Raw genomic sequence first — 20,985 nt, forward strand, 5'->3', positions numbered from 1 at the left:
ACGATAATATCCAAGTTATAAATTGATTTTCATATAAAAATATTCTTATTCTATTTAATATTTAATTTTAGTAAAATATCAATTAATTTTGAATTTAGTTATTATGTGTTCTAACTTTTAAAAATATTAAAATACATACTAAGATTGTTATTAATAAATATTTTAAATTTTTTATTTTAATAAATACTCAACAAATCATTAAAAATTTAATTTTATAACTTTACCAAAAAACTTTTTTAATTAAAAATTTTAATTTGACCAAATTTATCTTATTTGATATTTATTAATTATAACGATAATTAATCAATGTTAAATAACATAAATTTGAGCTATTTTAACTAATTTTCTTTGTCTTTGAAATATTATTATTATAAAATAAAAAGTACATTATAAAATTTTATAATTACAATGTAAACACAAAAATAAAAAATTATATAAATTATATGTATGTTATTTATGAAAAATACGTTGTTAAGATTAGTTAATAATTAATTATTTATATTTTATTTACTAAAAAGATAAAAATATATTTTGATTAAATTAGTTAATAAATAATTATTTATAATTTATAATGAAATTTTTTAATAATTTATAAAAAATATTTATAATTATTATTTTTTTAATTTAGCAAGTAGTGCCATATCAAAATCAGAACCTTCACTTTTGCCAATGAGTTTAAACCTCAGCACTTTGCCTTTCCCACAGTTTCCTGTATGCCACAATCATTTCTCTGTTGTAATCAAGGTATACATGTTTGTGGAAAAGCTTGATACTTGTTTGATACAAAGAATAATTTTTATTAAAAACGGGGTGGATGCAATTATCTCTACTTGCTTTAGCTTGTTTATTTGTGCTTGCCAGGGAAACAAAACACATATTATTGTTATGAGTTATGAAGATCATTTTCAGGTAGGTGGACTTTGCTCATTTGCCTCTTCTGTGTATATGTTTTCATCGCTGCAGTCTTAACCTTTCGACCCACTTATCAGGTTATAGCCACTCAAATAGGAACTATGGGGACAATACTGCATGCCAGGTACCTATACCATTGATTTTGTTTACATTTTGCTTGAGAAATGAAGTATATCTTAGTAAATTTTTTAAGTAATTAAGCCATGTTATTGTGTTCCTTGGATAAATTGATGGTATATGTTTGGTTGTAAACTGTGAAGTTCTCATTACTTTCTTCCCTATTTCTTTCACTACTGTCTCCTTTTGTGGGTTTACGGAAATTCACTACACCACCTCTAAAGTTAAGGTTTGGCTGTTTGTGCATAATATGTTGTTATGGAATTCCACTGCAGATACTGGTATTCTATAATTAGATACAAGAAAGGTGATATATTTTTTGGCGAAAAGTAATGACTGTGTAGGATATGATAGGTCATTCTTTCAATGAAGTTTGTTTGTAATTAGAGACTGAGATTTTTTATACTAACAGAGTTTGCTGAAGATGGTGTCTTTAAGGTCAATTTGGCTGGGATGACTTAGATAAATACTCTCGGCATAATGAATAACTTAATTACATTAAATTGGTTTTAAGTTTCAATATACTTCATTAAAAGTTAAAGATGTGCATGCAATTTTGCTTTTTGGGGAAATTGAAACTTTCAAATTAAACAGCTACACACAGAAAAATTGTTGTGAGAACTACAACTTTAGAAAATTCCATTTTCTATTTTGCCTACTGGAATTAGGATTGTCTTGCACTCTTTGTTTTGCATTGTCACATATTTTCCAATGCCAGGAAGGAAGGTGAGTCGATTAATCCAACTTTCAATGTTTCTGTTATATTTGGCAAACGGGATGAGGTAGGCACTCCTGTAGCAATTATTGTTCACCTTGATATTCTAAATGATGGTTGTGCTTATATTTTTCTAACTTCATTTGCTCCAGCCAATGTTGGCTGCGTGTGCCCCTCAACTGATTGAGAAGATAAGGTAACTATTCTTCCCTTATTAGGAGAAACTTGTTGAAATTGCACAACTTCTGTATTGTAATTTCAGCAAAAAAAATGTTCAACATTTAGAGTACAAAGATCCATTAAAAGAGATGCTTTTAAGACATACTTGTGCATGTGCAACTTAGCTAAATTATATTGACATATATCCTATTCCTAATTTGTAGTCTCTCTGGCTCCTCTAAGTCACTGGTGCTCTCGCTTGGTCTTAAAGACCATTCTAAGGTACATATAATGGTATATGCTTTTCTTTACTAAATGTCCATTGAAAAAGAAAAGAAAGAAATAATGAGCAATGCTAATTTTGATGTCATGCAGGAAACATTGAAAGGCATAATTTCAACTGTCATCAACAATGGCCTATGGTAACAAATTGCTCATGAAATGCCAAATTTATGAATCTGTTTTTGTTTTTTGTTGCTATTTTTTTATTTAGCTACAAATGTGCTACATATGGGTAAGTTGGATTGAAGTATATGATCATTTAATATGTTTTGCAAGTTTGGACTAATTATACATGAAATGAGTGAAACTAGTTTTTGAATTTTATATCGATGGTCTCATCATAAACTTTTCGTTTTTGAAGTGGTATTGGATGAAAATAAGCAAAGAAAATTGAAATTTTATGCGAAATAAAAAAAACAAATTAAATACATAAAACATGAAATTGTAACAAGTTTAAATAATAAAATTAATTGATTTATTTAAAATCATAATATCAGAAGATTTGAAGAGTTATATCGAAATTTGAACCATTATGGATAAAGTAGATTTTTTCCCATTTTTAATCTAACTAATGAAATTTATTAAAATTGAGTAAATAAATAGTACATTTAATAATATCCATAATAAATACAATAAAGAGTACAATCAATAATAAATTAAAAATATAGTAATTTGATTTTTAATGAGATTTTTTAATAATTTATAAAAAATATTTATAATTATTATTTTTTTAATTTATTATTAAAAGTACTCTCTAACAAATCATTATGGGTATTATTATATATACTTTTGATTGTACTCTTTATACACGTTTGCACCATAGTAAATCGAATTAATATACATCTATTTATATATCTTGGTGAATACATAGTAAATCGAATTATATTGTCAATTTATTAATGGTTCAGGTGCATGTAAATCGAAGCAGTCTCACTCAATTTACTTGGTTAATAAGAATAGCGTTGCAAGTACAGTTCTTAACCGACGAAAATTTCGCTTATCAATTTAAAAGGGGTTGTCACAATTTAAGAATAAAATACTGGGAGTAAATTTTTCAGGTCGTCTCCCAACGAGTTGACAAAAGATTGCAATTTATTGGTCAGGAATTTTCTGAGAAATTTTAGAGTTGGAAATGGAGAAATTAATGATTCTAAATTAAAGCAATGGGAATTAACAAGAGGTTTTATGTATTTGAAATAAAAAGCCTTGACTGGGAGAAGATTAATTGGAAGTTCTATCCTTGTTGAATTTTCCCAAGTGTAATGATAAGAGGTTGTTGTTTTTACTTAGTTATCCCTTACCGAATAAAGGAAAGTAAGTAACTGAGCCAACTCCGATTCACAAGTCCTAATCCTCTCCTATGGAAGGATTAGCGTTAGTGACTAGAGAGTCAGCCAACAATTTCCAATTACCAATTAACACTTATTCCAACTCAATGATCTTCTATTAATCAACTCCCAAGTCAAGTTGGAAGTCTACTCCATTGACATGAATGCCATTTTCATAAATATATAAAGGGAATGAAAAGAAGACATGGTAATTCAAACAAAGCAATAACAGAAAATTAATTAAAGGTAAAAATAATTCTTTCCATTAATTTTTTTTCAAAATCAAAGATATCCATATGTAACTCTGAACAAACTAAATGGAAAGTAAAGGAATAAGGAAATAAGAAATCAAACTGTAATGGCAAAGACTTTAAACGGAGGTAGTAACTCTTCTCAATATCCAAATCAAAAGCATAAAAACTAGAAATCTATGAATATGAAGAACCCTAGAGGAAGTAGTAGTTTTCTCTCCAAGATTTAAAACTAAAACTAAAATTGTGTAAAAGTGAATGTGTGTTGAGTCTCCGCTTGTCCCCTGGCTCTAGTCTGTGTTTCTGGGCAGAAAACCAGGTCCAAAACCAGCCCAAAATCGCCCAAGCGTCTTCTGCGATTTCTACACGTGGTGCACGTCACGCGTACGTGTCGATGGTCTTCTGCGCGTGAGCCATACGTGCGTGTCGATCCTCGCTAGTCATCTCCTTTATTTCTTGTGTTCCTTCCATTTTTGCAAGCTTCATCTCCATTCTCTAAGCCATTCATGCCCTATATAGCCTGAAAACACTTAACGCACATATCACGGTATCGAATGGTATAAAAGAGGAATTAAAAATACTCAATTTAAAGGATTAGGAAGCAAGTTTTCAATCATAGAACAAAATTGGGAAGGATTTGTAAAACCATGCAAGTTGTATGAATAAGTGTGTAAAAAATTGATAAAAACCACTCAATTTAGCACAAGATAAACCATAAAATAGTGGTTTATCAATCTCTCCACACTTAAACATTAGCATGTCCTCATGTTAAGTTCAAGGAGACCAAAAGAATGAATAGGAGAAAACAAGACTCATGTAATACAACCTATGTATGTGAATGCAACTATATGCTAAGATGTTTCAATTTACTTGGTTAATAATAACATAATAAATCTAATTGTATTCATTCAATTTATCAGGGGTCTAAGCATTTATGCATAAATCGAAGCAGCTTGAATCGTTTCACTGTATTCTCTACTAAATTCCTAAAAAAAATTTTTCTACTAAATCCATATGGCCTCATTCGATTTATATAAAAATACTAACGACCACATGCACGTAACGTTTTTTTATTTTGGGTGATGTAAGTAATATTTGCAATAAAATAATTTATTGGAGTGATTTACCCTAAAAGCCACCCTAGTTAAATTGGAATAATTTACTTTTACATCTTAAATTCAAAGTGGAGAATCAAAATCCAAATGATTTAGATTTTGAAGTATGAATGGAGTTAACACAACAACAAATAAAAAAAAAGGCCGGCAGGAGTCTTTCACTTTCAAACTTATTTAAAAAGAAAATAGATTAAGAAAAAGAGTAGCGATTAAGACACTTAATTATCCTTTACAATTATTATAATTATTATTATTGTTATTATTATTATTATTATTATTATTATGTAGGTAAGCACAAAAAAAAAAAAAAAACTGTAGGTATCCAAAACCGGAGAGAGATCAAAATTGAAAATCTCTATTCTCTATGGTGGTTAACATAGTACATATAGCAAAAAGAAAACTTATTATTATATTGAACACATTAAAATCATTCAATGTTTTTTCTTTCTTATAAAATTTCCTTAATCTACCAAAAAATATACAAAATCCTTAAAGAAAAGACGAAGTCTATACTCCTTTGAAAATTTGTACATAATGTTTCATAATATTCAATTCCGCCCCAAACAAACCCAGCATCAATTTTTTAAGATGTGATAATGTTTTATAATAATAATATTGTAATCAAGTACAACATTCTGGTAGCGTTATTTTCTTTTCTCTTTTAGTCTTTTAACAATGACCCAATATATTGTTATTGTGAAGACTTTTCAGCATCCTCAAAGCTGTGGCATCGTCCATTGAGATAGTTTGTTAAGGTTTTTGGTTTTTCTCGTTTCTCCATTGTGGATCACCAACTTTTTTACATTCTTCTCACATTGGTCTATTTCACAACTTTGATTTTGTATTTACCTGTCGAAATAAATGAATACATTAATTTGTCGTCGGTGTAAAACTCTCATACTCTTATATATATAATTAATTTCCCCTTTTACCTTTTCATTTTACGTTGCTGGAAATAGTCATAGGAGGTTTCTTGTTTTGTACATAAATAATAGTCAAATTGAAATTGTATGCATGTTGCTAGAAAGTTTATGAATTATGATATAGTGGTTAATGTCTAGCAACATAAACTTTCTAGCATAAATAATAGTCAAAATACCTTTTCATTTTACCCCGGGGTATTTTGGTCAATGTCTCATAGTTACACCTATACACTTTCAAAGTTGCAACGAAAACATATGCAAATTAATGAAGTTATTACAATATATAACTAAGAGTAAATGGTAAAATTAGTTTTTTAAAGATTATTTATATTTTAAATTAGTCATCGAATTTTTTTAATTAAATTTATATTTTAAAGATTTTAAATTAATTATTTTGTTACTTCTATTATTAATAATGTTAAAATTATTAATAGAACACGCTAAATAATATCATAACATACATTTAGTAGTCTTAATGTTGGCTAATATGATAAATTTATGATAATTTGAGAAATTTTAATGTCTCATCAAACTCTCTCTTCAATTAAGTTTTGATATGATATAATTTTATAAATTTATCATACTAATAGACAATTAAAATTTTTATGTATGTTATAATATCACTTAACGGACTATATTAATAAATTTTGATGTTGTCAACAAAGAAAATGATAGAAAGATTAACGCGAGTAATTTAAAATTTAAAAAAAATAAATTTAATTAAAAAAAATTTTGGTGACTAATTTAAAAAATGAGTAATTTTTTTGGGACGAATTTGACTATTTACTCATATAATTAAAATTGAACTTTATAATATAACGATACTGTAAGAAAAAGAAAAGAAAAGAAAAGAAAAAGCAAATAACAATATCGTCACATGCATGCATCTCTTGATGAGATTATACTTGTGTTCTATATACATCAGCAAAGACAATAGTATCTTAATTAAGGTCATGCATGTAATATTATATATAATATTTTTTAATTGTCATATATGTTTAGAGTAAATAGTCAAATTGGTCCCGAAAGATAGCCCAATCTTCAAACGAGTCCCCGTAAGAAAAAGATAATAAAATTTGTCCCCGAAAAATTTAAAATTGGTAACGTTAGTCCTTCCGTCAGTTGGATGATGACGTGGAGGGCTAATGCCACGTGTCACAAGATGATTGGTTGACATGTCAGATTGGTGACACGTGGCATGCCACGTGGCACTTGACATGTAAAAAATTATTTATAATCAAAATAGTCCTTAAAAGTTCAGACGTAAGTCATATTCATCCCTAAAATTTTAAAAATTAATCAAATTAGTCCTTATATAATTTTTTTATTTTTTCTTGATAATATTAAATTTAAAATATTTTTTGATACTACTAATTTTAATAGAAATGTAATTGACAATAAAAAAATTAGTAATTGTATCTTTTCTTCTTACAAATTTGTTCAATAAAATTATCTCTCTCCTCTAATTCTTGTCAAAATCTCTCTTATTCTTTTCTATTCTAAAACCTTTTTCTTACATTATTACATTTTGCTGAAATATATATATATATATATATATATATATATATATATATATATATATATATATATATATATATATATATATATATATATACTCAAAATTGAAATGTATGTATTTATTACCCTAAATAAAGTTATATGCTCAAAATAAAAATTTATGTATGTTAACCTAAACAAATTTAATAAAAATTTATACATCTTTTTTTTCATTACGTTATTACTTTCATTTAGATTAACATACATAAATTTTGATTTTGAGCATATAACTTTGTTTAGGTTAACAAATACCTACATTTCAATTTTGAGTATATATATATTCCAACAAAATGTAATAATGAAAAGGTTTTAGAATAGAAAAGAATAAGAGAGATTTTGACAAGAATTAGAGGAGAGAGATAATTTTATTGAACAAATTTTTAAGAAGAAAAGATACAATTACTAATTTTTTTTTATTGTTAATTACATTTCTATTAAAATTAGTAGTATCAAAAAATATTTTAAATTTAATATTATCAAGAAAAAATAAAAAAAATTATATAAGGACTAATTTGATTAATTTTTAAAATTTTAGGGATGAATATGACTTACGTCTGAACTTTCAAGGACTATTTTGATTATAAATAACTTTTTACATGTCAAGTGCCACGTGGCATGCCACGTGTCACCGATCTGACATGTCAACCAATCATCTTGTGACACGTGGCATTAGCCCTCCACGTCATCATATGCCACGTGGCACTTAACGTGACATGTCATCATCCAACTGACGGAAAGACTAACGTTACTAATTTTAAATTTTTCGGGGACAAATTTTATTATCTTTTTTTTACGGAGACTCATTTGAAGATCGGGCTATTTTTCGGACCAATTTAACTATTTACTCTATATGTTTATATATAGAAGAGGTCATTTATACTGTATATATAATGAAAATATATATGTCCATACTATATATAATAAGATATGAAAGAGAGTTGGTGTTGCATATTTGTTTTGTTAAATATTCATGTATAATCTACGCAAAATTATTTGATTTATGTAAAAAATTGAACACATGACCTTGTGATTTTAATATAATATATTTAATATTTTAGCTAATTTTTAAATTTTATTATTATTACTCATATTTAATGTATAAAAAAGTGAATTAATATAATTATATACATAATATCACCATTTATGGAAGGAAACAGTACCAAATATCATATATTTGACTCTATGAATGTAAATCATTTTAAATTTGGTTGATTTAAGTTTTTCACACATTAATATTGGTCCTTATATTTTCACTGATAAGTACTTAAAAATTGCATTAATTTAAACTTCATTATAAATTCCATATATAATTTTTTTCTCTTATAAATTATTTTTGACTAACACTGAATTATAAGTAGCTATTTTGTATCCTTAGCTATCTAATAGTAGAAATTGTTTAAATTTTTAATATCTTTAACATATCAAAAAATGTGAAAATTTTTATTTTTTAAATTTTTTTAACAAAATATTTTTTTATGATATTTTAAAAACATACTCTTAGATAATATGTTACCAATTAAGATCCAAATATATAATCTATCTAACCAATAATTAATTAATTATGATAAGACAACTGCCTAGTGACTACTTAACATTTTGACTTTAAACATTTCTGGTGAAGTATGCATGACCCTTGATTTATTAAAGAAACACAAAGGTTGTCATTACCATATCAAGCAATAATATATTAATATGTATCTTTAATCTTTAATTCGGAGAAAATTTAAACCAATATACACAATGATACTTAATAATATTCACCGTTGTTAGTTAGGTTATATATAATTTGATCTCAAAAGGTGACCTAGAGTGCTAAGTGACAAACCGAAACCAACCTTGGATTAATTAGTAATTAAAAATTTTTGATCCAATAATAAACGATAAATCAGAACCCAAGGAAAACTTTTTAAAATCAAAAGCCAAAAGAGAAATCATAGAAATAGGGGGAAATAAAAGAAAACCATATGGTAGAGAGACAGAGACGGAAAGACTGAGAGACAGAAACTAAGAGACAGATATTGAAATAAATTTCAGTATTCTATTTGGTGCAAAATGAGAGACAGAAATTGAAATAAGAAAGAAACTCTAATTTAATTTGCACAAAGGATAAAATTGAAATTAATTAATTGAAATGAGGGTATTTTAGGTATAAAATGTTATTAAAGTTTCAGTTTCCATCTTTAAAAATTTTAGTCTCCTATGTCCCCATTTTTTGAAGGTACTGAAATACTAAAATTTTGGAGACAGAGACAAAAATTTTAATACCAATCTCTGAACTAACAAACATGATATTAAGTCTCAGTCTCTATCCCAGTACCTCAAAACAAACACTACCTATGTGAATATGAATTAATTAAGGGAGCAATTAATAACCACAATTACATTTTTCAACTACTGCACCATATATGTTAATTTGGCCAGCATTGCCCTAAATATTAAAAAGTCAATTTGGTGAGCCACTTTACTCAACAATCAACGTTGGCCCCCATCAAGATTCAGGAACACAAAAGTCACAGCTCACAACTAATTTCTTAATCCTCTCAAAAAAAGGTTCTTTAATGGAGTTGGTTCCCATTTCCCCTCTTATTTTATACCTTCACAATGCATAGTTTGAGGGGGGTTGTTAGTTTATAATAGCTGCACACAACAAACTTAGTCTCAATTGGGAACACTGTACAAAAAGTTAATGGCATAAAAGAATTTAATGTGTATGTATTACAAGTGGAAAACAATTTTGTAAACCAACAATGTAATGAGCACAAAAGTATCTCTTATCAAATTAATTGTAATATATTTATGTATAAATATGTATGTTATTTTATATAATTTTAATACGTATTTTATGTTTTAATATATGTTATATATAGATATTAATGTTTTATGTAAACTTATATATAAATATTTAAAAATTTATTATATTAAATATATATTAAAATATAAAATATACATTAAATTGACAAAAATTGAAATCTTTAAGATATTCATTGGAATCATGATTATGATAAATATGTATGAAAGTGGGAATTTCATAATATGTGACTTAATGTGAAGTTTGACTAAGTAAAGCACAAGTCACTTTCCACCTAGCTTTGTTTGCATGTCAAATTATGACTCAAACCAACACCAACTCTCTGTTCATATTGAAATTACCAAATCAACCCTGAAACAGAAACTTGCATGGATAATAATATAATGAATGAATGAATGACTCAAACTCTTGAAATTAGATATATCATGTTGGCACCATGAATTGCATGGAAACAATAGAAAACTAACCGCTTCAAAATCTTTTGAAACTGTCAGCAAACAAAACCAATAACATAAGACAAAGATCTTGCAGTTAGCAAATGAAAATCATTAGATTTGTTTTTAGTAGTCAGAAACAAAACTTCATTATTTCCTCTTCTATGCTCTCTTCATGGCTTTGAATTTCATGCTTCTTCAACCAAGGATTCTTCTTCTACTGACCCTTCTTGTGTTTTCTGTTTGTTTTTTATTACCAAAATGCCATTCTCAAACCACTTCACCTCAAAACATTGAAACTTTCTATCCTAATGAAACTTCAGCTCCACCACCGGCGGCAGCGCAGAGGCCTGAGGCTCCGAAAGAGCCTCAAACCTCGCTGCAGCCGCCGGTGGCTGCGCCTAGAAGAAGTAGTAATTCATCATCAAGTGGTAAGGTGGCTAAAGCTGTAGCTGCAACTGCTGCAACCACCATAGTTGTCTGTGGTTTTCTCTTCTTTTTAGTCCACATGTGCTTAAAGGCAAGAAAGAGAGAGGAGGTAACAACCAATAACAATGCTCCGGCGGCGGCGCCTCAAGGGAACGCGTTCGAGAAAATCGAAGGGAATGTGAAGGGACTAATTGTTGATGAGGATGGTTTGGATGTGATTTATTGGAGAAAGCTTGAAGGGAAAAGATCCAAGAAGGATCTTCATAAGGAGATTCTCAGAAACAAAGAAGAAGAAGAAGATAATGTCAAGAAATCTAAATCCATTCAAGAAACCCCTCTTCTCAGAGGAAAATCTTCAACCTCACACATGAACATAGTTCCAGAAGTGGATGAGCCATATCAGATGACAAGAATTCCCTCTCAAAATCAATCATTCATCCCTCCTCCTCCTCCTCCTCCAATTCCAGCAAGAAAATCATCATCAAAGAAAACACCACCTACTCCTACTGAAATGGTAGTTACCTCCACCAGCAAGAGGATGAACTCTTTGGGAAAAGGTGCAGTGGAATCAGGCACTGAGAATGTGAAGCTGAAGCCTTTGCATTGGGATAAGGTGAATACTAATGCTGATCACTCCATGGTTTGGGACAATGTTGATCGCGGTTCATTCAGGTAATAATCTAAAATCTCTCTCTATCCAGATTCCAGATACATTTTTTTGATTCCTCATTCCATGTAATGCTTCAGGGTTGATCAAGATCTTATGGTGGCTCTGTTCGGCTATGTCGCGGCGAACCGGAGATCTCCTAAGGGAAAGAATCCGGCGGCAGGGTCGACGAGAATTTTCCTTCTAGACTCAAGAAAATCACAGAACATTGCTATTGTTGTGAAATCTCTGGCAATCTCGCGAGACGAAATCATTGATGCAATGATTGATGGTAGAGGGCTTAATGCAGATAGCCTTGAGAAGCTTGTTAGAATTGCTCCAACACAAGAGGAGCAATCTCTTATCATAGAATACAAAGGAGACCCTGCAATTCTTGCTTCAGCTGAATCATTCCTCTTTCACATCCTTAAATCCGTTCCTTCGGCCTTTAAGCGCTTGAATGCCATGCTGTTCAGGTTGAACTACAGTTCTGAGATTCTAGAAATCAAGGAGTCTCTGCAGGTTCTTGAACTGGGGTGTAAAGAGCTTAGGAGCCAGAGAATCTTTGTGAAGCTTCTAGAAGCAGTGCTTAAGGCTGGAAATCGCATGAATGCAGGGACTGCCAGAGGTAATGCTCAAGCTTTCGATTTGGCTTCTCTGAGGAAACTCTCTGATGTCAAAAGCACAGATGGAAAAACCACATTGCTTCATTTTGTGGTGGAAGAAGTAGTCCGGTCCGAAGGCAAGCGCATTGCTCTTAACAGCCGCGAAATCAATGAGAAGAATGCAGCTTCAGATGAACAAAGAGAAAGGGAATACATAACATTAGGATTACCAATTATAGGAGGGATTAGTTCTGAGTTTTCTAATGTCAAGAAAGCAGCAGTTATAGACTACAACACATTAGTTGCTTCAATCTCTGCCGTCTCCACGCGAATCATCGAAATTCAAGAACTAGTTTCCCAATGTGGGAATGGGGAAGGAGGCTATTTTGCCAAAGAGATGGATAATTTTGTTCAGAACTCTAAGGAGGAATTGAAATTTGTGAGGGAGGAGCAAGCAAGGGTAATGCAGGCTATCAAGAGAACAAGAGAATACTATCAAGGAGGAGCTTCAAGAGAGAGTGCAGAACAGAGTCTTCAATTGTTTGTGATTGTGAAGGATTTCATGGGGATGGTTGATCAAGCTTGCATCGAGATTGCGCGAAATATGCAGAAGAGGAAGACACACAAGGCAGCTTCTTATGGCTAGTTCATGATCCTACCAAATTGGTCTAACTGATTCAAAATATGCTGCTGAGTGCTGAGGAGGCTAAAAACAGTTCTGAATGATTGGAGTTTTGTTGTTTCATTCAAAATTCTTTAATGGCAGCACACAAATTATGATGGCATCATAAGAGAGATTTGGGTAAAATGCTTGCTATTCAATGCTACATTGAAACCATGTTTATGGGGTTGGTACCATTTTTTTCCAGTGTTAAATGTCAATTATGAAGAGTTAGTTATTATTGCCATTGAGCAATTTAATTTCTTGGTGTATATATCATTAACTACTCATTATTGGATTCTTTTGTAAAATATTATAAGGAATGCTTTTTTATAATGTCTCTTAATTCATAATAAGATGAACAACTGACTTGACACAACTCAGAAGAAGAGAATGAGTCTATTGCAGAAACCTTAGAACTTAAAATATATATAGTTGACGTAAAGAGCCACAGGAAATTATGTCATTCAATAATTATTTTAGTTATTTAATCTTGTTAGGCAAGAGAAGAATGAATCAAGATTATTAGAACATTTGACATAACTATACTCCCTAACCCACAAAACTCATATTGCGTGAGAGTTCAATATTCATAAAATGAAACTCCCAACAGATAATGATTTCTAACCAAGTTTTATTTATTTAATTAATTTTTTTAGTTGGCAATAGGTGGCATTCACTTCCCTGTGACAACAAAACATGCACTTAAGTACATGCAAGTTGCAAAGATTATTACACAACTATATGACAAAATTACAAATCCAAGCAGCAGAGATTTTCTTTAACCATAAATTAAGAATTTACCTAATACTTAGGTGGTTTTTTACAGTAGGTTTGACCCTACAACCAATCACACTCTTAATAGGGAAAATATCTAGTATTTGATTAATAGGGTTCATATCAACTTTGCTTATGGTTTAATAGAATGGATGGAGAAGAATTATGCAACTAATCATAAGAAATATTATATTTTCTTAAATTACAGACACTATATCATACAATATTATTTTTCATATACTGCCTAAGAAGGGTGTAAAACAAACTTTATTATCCATAATTTGATGCTTCACTCCTTCATCCTACTAAACATTGTTCTGTTCATAAGCTCCTACAATTGCATACTAAACTAGATAATAACTCCTCCAATTTTTGCACACTAAACTAAAATCTTACAGATTAAGTTGTTGCAATAAACATTTCTTCTGAATATGGATCTAATTAACCTCCCTTTTGATGTATTTTAATTTCTTCTTTTTCTCCTTTTTCTTTCTGACCCTTTTAAGGTGCTACCGCACTTTCTCAATCTTTACATTCCCCTGCATAAAAGTAGACAAGATAAATTTAACAGTTATGCACAGAAATTTTAAGGAGTTGTTGAATTGATGTAATAGTGCATAAATTAATGAGAATATAGCTCCTATGTAAAGCTTTTCATCCTTTCCTATGTTTTATTTTTTCCATAATTTTTGCTTGTGGGTATTTTGGTCCATTTGTGCATAATGGTATAGCACTGTATTGATGTTTTTGGAGATCTCTGATTGTTTTTAGCACAATTAGATTTAGAAAAACCACCCAAAAAATTCCACATAGAAGAATAAAAAATATTAGGGTAAAATTATACTAACATCCCATGGAGTGTAATATGGGCTAAACTTGACGGCGTTTAGCATAAGTTACCCTATATATGCATCAAAGTTCATGTAAAGGAACATAATGAAGTAACGAAAACCACCTCAGAATGGAACACAATATTAAGTTTGAAAGATTATGTATAAGAAAATTAAACTAGAAGCTTAATTCAATGCTCCTTAGATTTTGCATTTGCAATTATTGGTGAATAATGGATCAACTAGCACATAATTCACACAAATAATGTAATCCTCAAAATGATGCATGAATAAGGACTGCATGAATAAGGACTACATGAAATTTCATCATAATATCTTGGGCTTAATTGTTTAGGCAAAATAAGACAGCGAGGTCCCACCGGTGCTCCCTAACTAGCCATTAGCCAACGAACGATCGCCAGATGACAATTAATAAGTTGTGTGGTACATAAGTTTTGACTAACTTCAATTAAAAATCAAGTTTAATCATTAAGAACAAAAGCAAAATTGGTAGATAAATGACAAGAAACTTGTTTCTTTCATATGTAAGAAAGTTGGCCATAATTAATTTTCACCCTGCTTGTTGATGTGGCAACTGGCAAGGAGAGAAATGTAAAAGTGCGTACCTTTTCTTGATAACTTTTTGAAACCTTTTGACCCCGGTGAAAAGCTGGCTGGGGTGTGGCTTTGAAATTATGTTTTACCTTTTCCTCCTGTGTTTATAAAGGAAGACAGCTTTTAAGACGTGCAATATATGCTAAACATATAAATAGATGACAATAACAATAAGCAGCTCTTAACTTAGGATCATATCTATTATATATAATTAAGTAAAATTTAGCTACTGGATTCAATTTATATACACATTTAACAATTAAACACATAAATAATTATCTCTAATGCAATATAAATATGTGCAGAAGAATTTAATGATGATGGCATGTGCAGGGAAGTAGTAAAGACTGAAAGAGTACCTTCGATTTCAATTGAAGACGAGTTCGTTCTACCTCTTTTGCATTCGGTTTTTCCTCTATTTTTCTCGGAGACTAATTAAGAACAAAAGACGAAGGAGCATTTCGGTCAGTACGAATGATGTGTAGTTTCAAATCTAACCAGATTTCTGTCTTTCTGGAAACATGCATCAAGAGTCAGTCCATACCTCTTTTCCCTTCTCAGCTTTGATGTCGCTCTTTAGGCCCAAGGAAGTTCGGACAGCATTTCCACTTCTTTTATCCATACTTTGAACCTTTGTGTCCCTATTTAACAATAAACTCAAGCAGGTCAGCAAATAGGAAACCAAACTAATATTTTCCATGAAAATAATTCATGGTATATTGGTATATATTTCACTAAGAAAGAAATGAACAAGGGACAGTAGTGGACAATCTTGCTGAATGTGCACTGATGATGTCAATCAAGTTCCTTATATATAGAAAAACATTCCCTCCCTCACCTACTTTCAATGATTCCCCGGCTATTGCTTTGATTTTCCTTATTCTCACATTCGATTTCCAAAAGGGGAACTTGTAAACATGGCAAGCTTATATCTTTGTTTTTGTGTAACAAAAAAGAAACTCCATAAGCAATTAGATGCAGTTAAGGTGATGGGGTGAAATAAAAGTTGATACTCATATTAGCAGGAAGTTCCAACTTAACACAAAACAAAGATGGTTTTTACAGCACTATCATATGGCTCCATTCCAACTTGCTCAAGTTACCTTTATTCACTAAAACAAACAAAAAGGATGAATTCCTTTAGATGAATAATTGCTCAAGTTACCTTTATTCACTAAATGAACTCCTCCTTTAGTGGTTATAAATTTAGTTCCCTAATCCGGTACTTATGGCTATTCAACTCTTATCATTTTAACAAGTAAAAGATGCTCATGAACTGGTAACATAATAAACATAGACAAACACTAAGAATGCCGATTCAAAAACTTACTTTCCATTTTCTTTCCGCAAAGCTAGGGATGTTGGAGCCTTTTGCTCTGTCCCCATAGAAGAAATCTGCCCGAGAAATAATAGGAAAACATTTTCAGTTTTCTACATGGAAACATGATAACTTATAAACAATATACAGTTATCCTTAATGTCTTTTCTAAAATACCTGTTTTTTCACCAAAAAATTGTCCTCGCCAAAAGATTTTGACTGGCTGAAACTATTCTGGAAAGTCTTAAATGCCCGTTTGACTATGTCCTTGTCTCCCATTTTCTCCATTATCAAAGATTTCCTCATTGTGCTATTAGGAACTGGAGCTGGAGTTGGATCAGGTTTGCTTGGACCCAAACTGAGGGACATGTGCAAAGATTTGTTAGGAACTTTTTTTGGTTCCCCAAGGGAAGTAGCTTTTTTCCCAGAGAAAGATGGTGAGTTTCCCCTTTTAGCTGAAGTAGTGGATGCTGGTGTTTTTGTAGGAGTTGAAGCACGCTTCGGAGTTGAACTTCTTGGTGTTGAAATTTGTGATGGAGTCGATGAAGGCCTTGAACTTCTTGTTGTTGAAATTTGGGATGGAGTTGATGTGGGTCTTGAACCTCTTGGTGTGGAGATTTGGGATGCTTTAGATGAAACCGGTGCCGATTTCTGCTTCAACTTTGCAGCACTGCTTTCCTTGTTCACAGGCTTAACCGGTCCAAACTAGATGGCGAAAAACAGGAAAGCTGGGTAACCAAATAAGCAAAAATAATAAAGAATTTGATGGATACATGAATTAAAACATACCTTTTCAGATACTTTAGGATAATCTAATTTCACATCTTTTACTTCAACTTCTGAAGCCTCTTCGGTCTCATAGTCCACATTGTGTGAAATTTCCTTCACATTTTCGGCTTCGATGCTAGAATTTCCTTCTTTCTCCACACTGACCACTTCTTCAGGCTTATCTTTCTGGAAACTATCTGATTTGCCTTCCATTTCTTGGTTCTCTCCTTCAATTGATGGACTTTTATGATCTCTTGAAACCACAACATCATCCTCCGAATGATCAACTTCGGTCCTAATTTCTCCACAAACTAAACTAGATTCTTGCTTGACCTCATCAATGGAACCTTGGGTGTTGTTGGACACATCAAAACCAGCATCATCCCCACAAGTATCACAACTTAGATCTTCGCCATTCCGATGTGGCGATCCGAAAGGATCCTTCTCCAGTTGCCTCCCTTGGGCCAACAATTCGGCTTTCCGGGCCGCAATGTTCTTGTAATGAGCTTCAAAGTAAGCCTTCTTCTGGGCAACCGATCCGGGAGTTGCGCACTTCTCAACTTCTTCCAAGTACTTGTTTGGTGAGAATGCAGACCATCTCTCCCAAGACAAGGAATCATTATCAAATCTACCAAAAGAAACAGAAACTTGCAAAGCATGATTCGCTGCCGCCGACGCTGTCTCTCCCATCTACTTACAGAGCAGACACAAAAAGAGAGAAAACCAGAACAAATCAAAAAAAGACTAAGCAATAATTACAAGCAGCCAAAAGTCCAACACAAGGACAACTCACTATAACACCAAATCAAAGGAACAGCAAGGGTTTTAGCAAATCAATCAAACAATAATAATAATAATACCAATAATTGAAAAAGAAAGAATCCATCTTTAATTAATCTTGATTTAAAAGGACAAAAGGGGTTTACAGCTTACCTTAATCTTCAACTATGGCTGCATCCACAACAAATTATCACTAGTGCATGTTCCTGCAATGGGGGGAAACAAATCATTTGGGGATCTCAATGGAAAGAACATGATAGAATGAAAACTTAAACAAGAATAAAATAAAGATATGCTCACAATGGGACAAAAAAGAAGACTAGAAAAACAAAGATGAAGCAAATGATGAGTAAAGGAACATGTGCATATGGTGTGTGTGTGAGAGAGAGAGAGAGAGTGAAAGTGAAGAGAGGCACTGATTCTCATTCTCACCCTTTCAACTTCCAGTTTTTTTCTTTTTTATTCTGCTTCTTCACCTTTCACTTAACAGCATCATTTGTCTTATTGTTGTTGTACTTTGAGGAAGCTCCTAAAATCATAAAAAGCCAATGCTATTATTATTATTATTATTATTTTTGTTCCTGAAAAGTTCAGGAGTTCTAGATCAACCCCCACCTGTATTATCACACTTCCAAAGAACAATTAACTTTCCTTAATGAAAATTAACTACATCTAATAACTTCCCTAGTTGAATGCAGCAGTTAGAGATAGACATAGACATAGACTTCTAAATATAATAATAGAAGATCATAAAAGCCAAAGAAGTTACATAATTCATAATTGAGATTCAAAAGAACACAAAAAGAAACAAACTTTATGGGGGAAAAAAGTTTAATGGGGTAAATGAGATTAGCTGGCACAAATTAAAACAAACAAGGGAAGGGGTTCACAACCAATGTCATCAATCATTTCCTCTCTCCTTTAATAATTTTACTTTACCTAATACCTATGGAGAGTAGAGTAGAGTGTACTAGTTGATGGTGGTAAGTTCCAAAGCATGTGTCCCAAGTGAAGAGGGTCCTCAAGACGGTGGTGGTGGTGGGTGTTCATGAGATTGGATCAAAACCATAAGGAGGCCCACATGAACAAAAGTTGAACAGTGACAAAGGGAGTGTGTGTGTGTGAAAGAGACATGTGATGGGTCTATATGCATTAATTAATTAACAACCTCTCAAGATAAAAGAAGATATTCTTCTATTGCCATAAATTTTTTATTTTTTATTTCAGCCTCACCTTTTTATGGGAGGATAACCTATAGAAAGGTTATCACGTGTATCGAAAATATCAATATTTCAGTTATTTTAACTGTTGATTTGAATTATAAAAAATATATATAATATATATTAATTAAGATTAATAATTAAAACAACTGAAACACTAATATTTTTGGATACACCTGATAATTTTTTTAACCTATAGTTATCTGTCAATTTTTTTAAAAATAATTATTTCTACTTACATGATAATATATTACATCATTTTAGATATTTTTATCAAATATTTTTATGTGAACAATGTGTTAAATTTTTTATTCTATTATTATATTTTTTAATATAAGTAAAATTTTAACACCATATTTTTTTTATATTATAGTAAATAAGTGTGAGGTATTATTGAGTATTTTTAGTTTGGATAAAATTCTTAAATTCAATCACCTAAAAAAATGTTGAAAAGAACGTCTCAATGATTTGACAAAATTAATCATTTTTATTGGTGTAGACAGCTAAAGAAAATAAAAGGAGAAATGATTTTATTTCTCAAAATTTAGAAAAAATTAATTACCTTTCAAATATTAAACATTGAAAATATTATTACCTTATAAAAAATGTTAGGTAATTAATATTTTTTTGTATTTAATTTACATTTGAAGTAATTTTAGTTAACTATTCGTTTTATTTCACTAAAAATATTGGTCTCGTGTGGATCCCTCCCAACATCATTGGTTCAACTAACATAGTAATATGGACCTAGTAACATTACAATATTACATGGGACACACACAGACACATTTGAGTTGACCATGCAGAAATTGAACCGTGTCTCATTTTACTTCAAACAGCGGTTGTGCCAGTGCATAAATGGGCCCAAAGCCCAGCATGGTGAAGTAGTTTGCTATGGTAGACTTGACTTATGGTTTCAACCTCAGGTCTAAAAAAATGATTTCAACCTCAAGTCTTTATCAATTATCAATTCATCATACAACCAAAATTATGTCCTAATCATTTTAGAACATGCATTATTGCATACATACACATTTTCCCTTGGTTGCTTTGTCTACTTGGCATCCAATGCTCTTAAGCTACTCAATTAACAACTAACACCCCTTTCACATGTTAAAGCTAAATAAACATCGCCATCCACCACCTGCTCTATCTCTAGAAGAATTGCAACTCATTGCTTACCTCAAATGGTATCTAAAATGAGAACCCATTTTAGGTGTATGAACCTTTATTATTCTTATCCTTCATCCATTCTATACCAAATATTTTCAATCTTTTATGTGCTTTTATGTTTTAAAATTTGATTAAAAATGTTGTCAGCCAAAATAAAGTTCTGTTAAGAATTGACCGTATCTTAGAAATACTTGTTGACAAAACTGACAAAGTGTCTACATAAGTGTATTCTGTACAAGCCCAAATAAATAAATTGAAAGAACGCCTAACTAGACAAATTCAACAACTTGATCAAAACCTCAAGATGTACATCCAGACTCAGTACTTTGGTCCTAAGTTTCACAAAAAAGATCAAGAGTTGACGCACATAAAAGTACAACTCAAACGAATTGAGGAAGACAGGGCGAGACAATCCAAACCACAAGCCTTGGCCATAGACTTATTATCCATATATCCACCACCATATCCCACATATTCTCCCATCTTTACCCCTCCACAACAACCTCCTCCTGATATGCCTGATTATGATAGTATCTTCAAAACAAACTATCATCTTGCCTA

General features: G+C 31.1%; 3 protein-coding genes across 8 annotated transcripts; 2 read left to right on the top strand and 1 right to left on the bottom strand.

The window, feature by feature from the left end:
- Window positions 1-634: 634 nt before the first annotated feature.
- Window positions 635-2,509, top strand: LOC112735535 (uncharacterized). Of its 2 annotated transcripts, XM_025785067.2 has the most exons (7): window positions 635-744; window positions 862-909; window positions 990-1,036; window positions 1,748-1,811; window positions 1,897-1,940; window positions 2,128-2,185; window positions 2,279-2,509. In XM_025785067.2, exons 1-7 carry the CDS (start codon window positions 670-672, stop codon window positions 2,327-2,329), a joined length of 387 nt encoding a protein of 128 aa, XP_025640852.1. In that variant the 5' UTR covers window positions 635-669; the 3' UTR covers window positions 2,330-2,509. The 2 variants fall into 2 exon arrangements, with proteins under 2 accessions (XP_025640852.1, XP_072086348.1); XM_072230247.1 differs by lacking the exon at window positions 862-909 and having other exon boundaries at window positions 678-756; window positions 964-1,036.
- Window positions 2,510-10,575: 8,066 nt separating this feature from the next.
- Window positions 10,576-13,283, top strand: LOC112733982 (formin-like protein 8). Its single transcript, XM_025783132.3, has 2 exons — window positions 10,576-11,703; window positions 11,779-13,283. The coding sequence occupies exons 1-2, from the start codon at window positions 10,778-10,780 to the stop codon at window positions 12,926-12,928; spliced, it is 2,076 nt and encodes a 691-aa protein (XP_025638917.1). The 5' UTR covers window positions 10,576-10,777; the 3' UTR covers window positions 12,929-13,283.
- Window positions 13,284-13,873: 590 nt separating this feature from the next.
- Window positions 13,874-19,150, bottom strand: LOC112733983 (uncharacterized). 5 transcript variants are annotated; one of them, XM_025783133.2, is made up of 10 exons: window positions 18,971-19,150; window positions 18,464-18,560; window positions 18,185-18,237; window positions 17,273-17,941; window positions 16,661-17,188; window positions 16,496-16,560; window positions 15,710-15,806; window positions 15,525-15,596; window positions 15,177-15,263; window positions 13,874-14,259 (listed from the first exon to the last, which is right to left on the bottom strand). In XM_025783133.2, exons 4-10 carry the CDS (start codon window positions 17,939-17,941, stop codon window positions 14,230-14,232), a joined length of 1,548 nt encoding a protein of 515 aa, XP_025638918.1. In that variant the 5' UTR covers window positions 18,185-18,237; window positions 18,464-18,560; window positions 18,971-19,150; the 3' UTR covers window positions 13,874-14,229. The 5 variants fall into 5 exon arrangements, with proteins under 5 accessions (XP_025638918.1, XP_025638921.1, XP_025638920.1 ...); XM_025783136.3 differs by having other exon boundaries at window positions 18,978-19,060; XM_025783135.3 differs by having other exon boundaries at window positions 18,925-19,028.
- Window positions 19,151-20,985: the final 1,835 nt, after the last annotated feature.

This window comes from Arachis hypogaea, chromosome 3 (assembly GCF_003086295.3).
Source record: "Arachis hypogaea cultivar Tifrunner chromosome 3, arahy.Tifrunner.gnm2.J5K5, whole genome shotgun sequence".
NCBI classification, from domain to species: domain Eukaryota; kingdom Viridiplantae; phylum Streptophyta; class Magnoliopsida; order Fabales; family Fabaceae; genus Arachis; species Arachis hypogaea.